This window comes from Cyclopterus lumpus, chromosome 1, assembly GCF_009769545.1.
Source record: "Cyclopterus lumpus isolate fCycLum1 chromosome 1, fCycLum1.pri, whole genome shotgun sequence".
Classification (NCBI taxonomy): domain Eukaryota; kingdom Metazoa; phylum Chordata; class Actinopteri; order Perciformes; family Cyclopteridae; genus Cyclopterus; species Cyclopterus lumpus.
This window is the reverse complement of record NC_046966.1, coordinates 7,057,775-7,064,462: the sequence shown is the minus strand read 5'-3', so window position 1 is coordinate 7,064,462 and position 6,688 is coordinate 7,057,775. Positions and strand designations below refer to the sequence as shown.

The 6,688-nt window shown below is 46.2% G+C and overlaps 1 protein-coding gene across 1 annotated transcript in view; it reads right to left on the bottom strand.

Annotated features, from left to right (window-relative positions):
- Nucleotides 1–3,736: 3,736 nt before the first annotated feature.
- The window catches only part of LOC117739445 (alpha-1,6-mannosylglycoprotein 6-beta-N-acetylglucosaminyltransferase B-like), a 109,621-nt gene continuing 106,669 nt past the window's right edge, over nucleotides 3,737–6,688 (bottom strand). Inside the window, exons 17-18 of the mRNA XM_034545857.1 lie at nucleotides 5,735–6,018; nucleotides 3,737–4,811 (exon numbers count right to left, since the gene is read on the bottom strand). Coding sequence (XP_034401748.1) covers nucleotides 4,613–4,811; nucleotides 5,735–6,018 — 483 coding nt within the window. The 3' untranslated portion in view covers nucleotides 3,737–4,612. The remainder of the gene's footprint in view (nucleotides 4,812–5,734; nucleotides 6,019–6,688) is intronic.

Below are 6,688 nucleotides of genomic sequence, written 5' to 3'. Positions count from 1 at the left end.
GGGCGCTCACCTGGGGCATCTCTCATTGATTTGCATCTCTTTTTGAGCATCTCTTTTATTTACACATAACTTTATATATTCAGGTCCACATAGGCGCTCAAGAGCAGTCTGCCAATTACCTATGCATTATTGACGAGGATGCAGTCGACCTCTTCTCCACCTTTCCTCTCTCCTTCTTCCATTTCCCTCTCCTCCCTTTTAATCCTCTTTCCTTTTGTCCCTCACCCCTCTTTCCTCTTCTAATTGCCTCATACCTCGTCACCTCCTCCATCCTCTATTTCCAACCCCTTCTTCAGCTCTCCCTCCTCCTTTTTCCTCTCTTCCCATTGTGGTATTTTAGTCCAAACAAAGATGAATCACACATCCATCTTACTTGATTTGGAGATGAATACACGCATACATTATGTATTGATATTATGCAATTACATAGCACACAATATCAGGATGGTCTCCTGAGTTTGAACCCAGCTAATAATCACATCCAGGGAGGTTTCTTTCCAGTGAGAGACTAGAAAAGCAACACAATTGAGGCAAACAGGAAACGGGCTCCAACTCTACCTTGATGTGAACAGCCCTGTGGAGATCTGACCACATGACTGAAGGCTCCTCCTCCTCCTCCTCCTCTTCAAAAGGAAGTCGGCTTCATTAAAGAGCTGCGCCAGGAAATGCGAGGAAGCAGCACAAAGACGCGAGTGTTTGTCTTCACATCTGGAGGCCGAGCTCTTAGCACAGTCACTGAAAAGCCTGCGCTTACTTCCAGACTTCGGCCCAGCGGGAGCATACGTGATTATGCGTTGCACACGTCAACGAAGACGCACACAAATGGACACACGAGCACTCATATAGGCTGAACCCGGTGTGCTGAGGTAAGGACGAGGGGGAAGTGAGGTAATTAGGGCCACGCATGCAGGTAGCGGCAACAACGCTCAACAAATAAACCAGACACACTGTTGAGTCAACGGTTTTTGTGGGCAAATTGGACCACGGAGAGCCCTTAGAAAAATGACACATTAAACATCAACACAAGATTGTGTGCGTCCACGAGTGCACGCTACCGTGGCCACGCATTTTGCCGGTCTTCAGCCAAAGAAGCGTCATCTGCAGAGTGGCTCAGAAATTATTCAGCTGTGTACATCAATTTGTTCCTCCAGTGATTCATTATTGTTTAAACAGCATAAATGATTCGCTCGGATTCAAATTCCTTAACAGCCGACGTACCAAAAAGGACTTTTAATAAGCTCATTAATGCAGCTTTGTAGACACCGTCGCCCACGCAGCCGGAAGATGGACAAGATGGAGAGACACACGTATACATTTTTCTTCAGCTCTGTACTGAGCTAGCTGTACATTGCTGGAGTATTTCCATTTCTGACTACTTTATAGTACTTTATTTCGACTGATTGACGAAGTGCAGCCGCTCCTGTGTCTGGTTGCCGATTCGGGTTCGCTGAGCCGGTGAGGAAGATGTCGCAGCAGTTTTCATTTTGATGCGCTTAATTATCTGTGAATTGACTAATAGAATAATTGACACAGTTTCAGCTCTACACACATGCACACACACACACACACACTCTGGTCATGGAGAGACTTCCAAATAAAAAGCACTTGTGTTAATATCTCGCTCTACAAACCTGTGGGTGAGCTCCCTCATCACTCTGCGCTGCTCTTTTCTGCCAGCCCATTTTCTCACCAAATTGTAAAACCATATTGTGGTGGCTGGGGCGTGGTTAGGCTCAGCTGTGTGGGGGTGTGGGGGAGTGGTTCAGGGAACAGGTGCCGGGAATAGGCCTAATTGGCCTCAGCTGCAGGGAATCAAGGCCTGAGTGTCTCTGCCCTATATATGGGGCATACAGTTGGAGGCACGAGGGAGGGGAGCAGATACACTGTCTGGACAATAAAGAATATTTCTAAACATATGCAATTGTATGCTCATCCTTTGGTGTTGGGGGGGGGGGAGAAACCTGCATGTGACAGCCTAGAACATGTTACACATATTTATTGATGATGAATTATCTCTGTCAGTTTGCGTGTACATCCATCTGAGTAATTGTTTACTGAGAGTCTTCGTCACGCATGAACTTCCTTCAAACCGGAGGCCGTCGAGCTGTTTTCAGTGAAGGAGGCGGCTTGAATCTCCCTCAGGGATTTTCCGTGGAACCGTTTCCCACTGTGGATATATACATATTGACCAATAACGCGTATGGCACTGACATTCAAATGGACGTATGACATGTTGTCTGGCGCTATTTGTTGGTTTGATTTTGTATATTTCTGTCTCGATGGCGCATTTTGAGGACTGTTTAGGCTCAAGCTGTGCGGTGTACCTACGCACGCACGCACGCACGCACGCACGCACGCACGCACGCACGCACGCACGCACGCACGCACGCACGCACGCACGCACGCACGCACGCACGCACGCACGCACGCACCATAAACCTGCACGCACCATAAACCTGGTCTCCTATGGATTACAGTCATAATTAGCTACTTTGCACCAGTCATTTATTTCCACTGTAAAGCAGGAAGTAGCGTGGGATTCATATTGGGCAGTTAAAGGTAAAGGTGTGCAGGTCAGAGGTAGAAAGCACTTGACTTCTTCAGCTCAGGCCTGTGTTCAAGCGCTGTGTCATACCGAGAGCAACATTTTGATGAGTGTTAACAATTGTCATCTCCCTCAGAAGTATTTCTCAAAATAAGGCGACACGAGAAGAACAAACGGTTATTGTGTTCCCCTCAAAATGTATAGGTAATGCAACAAGGGGCAGATTAATTATGATGTGGCGTCATCACACTTTATGCCCATTGATTTGATTATTGGAGCCTTTTTTATTGGCTGAAGCCTGCTCTCATGTGCCAGGTTCACGGAGCCAAAGAAGTGTTTCTTTTGTGATCATTGTAAATATCTCACTCAAGATCATTGTAAATATCTCACTCAAGAAGATGGATGCGGAGATGAAAAGTAATTATTGCAATTTGAATTGCCTCTGGTGTTAAATTTAAATGAAATATTTGACAGTTTTCTGCAGCAGATTAGACATGGACAGACACATAGGTGCTCACTCACTCACTCGAGTGAACACATGAGGTCTGGTCACTGCGGCCCCTGTCAAGGTCTCAGGGAAACTCTAGTCTGTGTGAAAAGATAGTGTGAAAGGATTAAAGCTACCGTCCCTGAGATGGTACCAGGGGTTTGTCATTTGGAATATGGGACACTTTTTTAATAATCTAAACGGCGTGAGCCCAATATTTACTCTCTTTTAGCTGTGTGTTTTCTTGGTGCCAACAGTTTATCTGAACCTGCCTTCATAGCTTTACAAGTGATTCCCTATGTTTCCCAGAATGCCGCTGGACAGCCTCCAGAGTACAACTAATGTGGTTAAAGTCAACGCATAATGTTGCCTGTCAGGAAAATACGTGGATCCCCCTCCCCCTCTCTGTCACAGGCTCCCTCATCTCTTATCGACAGCTTCGAGCTGCGCTGGCTGTCGCCTCCATGTGAGAGAAATCAAACGTTTCCCCTCCCGTTGGATGGATGTCAATGCAGATGAATGTGAATGGTGGGAGGATTGTAACAGATGTGTGTGTGTGTATAGGTTCAAGAAAAGAAGAAACACAAGATAGGAAGGACCCGAGTGAAGACCAGACGCAACATAAAACCCACCCCAACACTTTGATCTGTTCAGATTTTTTTTATTTTCATTTCATTTTTTCTTCTTCTTCTCCATAATAAAGCCCTGAGGACTCTTTAAAAATCCAGTTGAGCGCTCTGAAAGGCTTATTTATTTAAAAATAATCTCACACACTTTATTTTTGTCCTCTGTCCTCCTCTTTTCCTTCTTGCGACAAGAGATGATTGCATTTGACCGATGCTGCCTCAGACTTTTGGTTCAGTCTGATAAATTACTCTGTCCATCATTGGGGGACGAGAGTAAAAGCTGGGGAGATAACCTGGTTGTCCATCATCCTTTGTCCAAGTGCAGAGAGGAGATTGGATATTGACCCGAGGTTGCCTTCTCCAAGCCAACTTATTTGAAGACTCTGTCATGGAGTGACAGCGTCTTCCCAATACTGAGTTTCTCTGCAGTCACACAGCTCTTCAACTACATATTTTCCAACTTAAACACCTAATTTTTGGTGAGACATCTCCAGAAGATGAAATGGTGTGTATCATATCACCAGTAAACATCTTTTAATCACTCTTATCCTGTCGTCGAAGGATTGTTGGCATTGGTAACCCAGCCTCTTCCTCTGGTTGACACCTCCTGCTATCATGAAGCCCTGTTCTACGAAGTCGTACCGGCTTTTAAAGAAAACTCCAGCAACTTATCGAACACAGCTATTATAACAACCAAAGTCACCCAAAGTCCTCGCTTACAACCTGGCAGCTATTCCAGCCGGCTTTTAGCTCTTCAAATCCATGCATGCCTGTTCCTCATTATCCTACATTTACTGTTTTTCAGGAAGGGGGGCTGCCTCTCTGCACCCTCATCATTTGTCACAGCTCTACACTCGTTCCGGCCTACGGTGGCCTTCCGGTGTCCCTCCCCCTCAAACCCTTCTGCCAATCGGTATCTAATTCTTTTGTGTCTGTCCATCACCTGTCCCGTCATTATAGACAGTCTCTGCACAGCGCCACCTGGCCACGTCGGAAGTCCCTGCACGGACAAAGGCGCCTGTATTTGGGGGAGTATCCTGCACAGCTGAAGAGGAGGGGATCCCGCTGGAGGCCGCACTCCCGCCGCACCACCGAGAAGGCTGGCAGGATGTGGTTGATCTCGGAGTCGACCACCTCGCACTGCACCTCCAACCTGAGGGGTGAAAACAAAGGAGCAGCGGTCTGCATACATCCAAAAATAACAGGTCACCGGATTCACTGACAGGAAGGGTTCTGCCGTGTTCTTGACAGGAAAGCTTGGAAGTAATACAAGTCATTTTTCATTTGAGACAAGTAACAGAAAAGTGAAATTGCCGTAACCTCAAAATACATGAAAGGAGAGACAGGAGACAAGAGATATTTCTTCACCTTCATCACACTTCAGATGCCGATTTTAAAACGAGAACGATGGAATTTAGTGGAAAAGTGACAAGGAAGTTGGATAAAACAGACAGCCTTGAGGAGGAGTAACGGAAGAGAAACAAAAGGAGAGCGGTACTATGAACCGAGACTGAGAAGTAAACACAAAAGACTCTCGGAGGATGAAAAGAGACAAGAATAAGAGCCGGTGCTGAAAGCGTGGAGGGATGTTTTTTGGAGGAGAGACTGAAACACTAGCAGGCTTTCAGTCTCAGAGCTGAAACTTCAGCTGATGTTTCAGTTGCCTCGGGCTGGTACAGTAAACTAAATAAATACCTGGTGAGATTCGGCCTCACCTGTTCCAGAGTCAACTATTATAAGAGAAGTCATCCATCCGGACAGTGCAGAAACACACGGTAGGTTTACAAGCTATAACTTTGTGTGGATGAATTGTAACCACCAGGATCCTTTTGTTTTTATTTGAGGGGATTTGGATTTTTGTGCTAAAAGATGAAAAAATATCAGTCATTGCTTGTTGGTTTCCAATTCCTCTTTTATATTTGACATCGACACGACTGACAGTGTTTTGCCGACAGAAGATTTTCTTCAGGAAAAAGCTAGAGAGCGAATACACCAGACACAGAAGTCCAAAGACGGCAACTCAAAAAGTGTGTACGTATGCATGCCGTGACTCAGGTGGACTTGAGGCTGACTTACCCGCGCAGGGCCTCCTTGTTGTTGATGAAGCGGAAGTGAGCGGGCTCACAGATGAACCCATCCGAATGGCACGCCTCCACACAGGACTGGCCCTCTTGAGATACGAGCAGCCTGAGGGAGCTGAGCGGAGGCCAGGCGGGGGGCGCCGTCACATTGGACGCCCAGCCAAGGGCCGTGGAATTGGGCAGGGGCACAAACAGAGGTCCTCGAACCCTGCTGCCACCACCAGACCCCTGTCTGGAGAGGTTGGCTGGAATGAAGGGAGGCTCGAGGGCACAGAAGTCCTGGAGGGGAAAGATACAGTCACCTTCATTTGTGCAATGGTGTTATTGTGGCAGACTGTCGGATACACACCAACAGCAAGAGTGAGACCTTCAATTAGTTTATAGGAAGTGACGGGAGACACTATCCAGTCATTATTTTGTGCAAAGCTGCTTTTTCCAAAGTTTATATGAAGCTGACAAAAAGGCTCAAATCAAGTGGGGCTCTTCCCTGTGCTCCGGTTTAGCGAGTAAACACTGCAGGGAGCAAAAAAGATGAACTTGACTGACTCTTCAGAAACATCCTATTAATACAGCTTAGTTTGGGTATTTCTGCATCCATCACATTAAAAACCTCTCGAGTGCAGCCAGTATGAACAGCAGGAACCATCACAGCAATAAGAAACCGTTTCACATTATTCTAGCGCCAAATTATTCTTTTAAGAGACTTGAAAAATATGTGAATCTATCCTTTGACAGTCAAGGTTTTGTCAGACAGCGAGCAGTTACTGATGGATTTGCTGCCCGGTGACTTCCACCGCGTCTGGCTGAGTGGAATACGACCAATATCCTGTATCATGCTGTAGTAGAGCAGGTGGTTTCAAAACATTTAGGAAATAACATTCCATTAACATAGCAAGTGAGGACAACTCATACCATACAGTGTGTGCTCGCCCAAACCGGATGATCACTG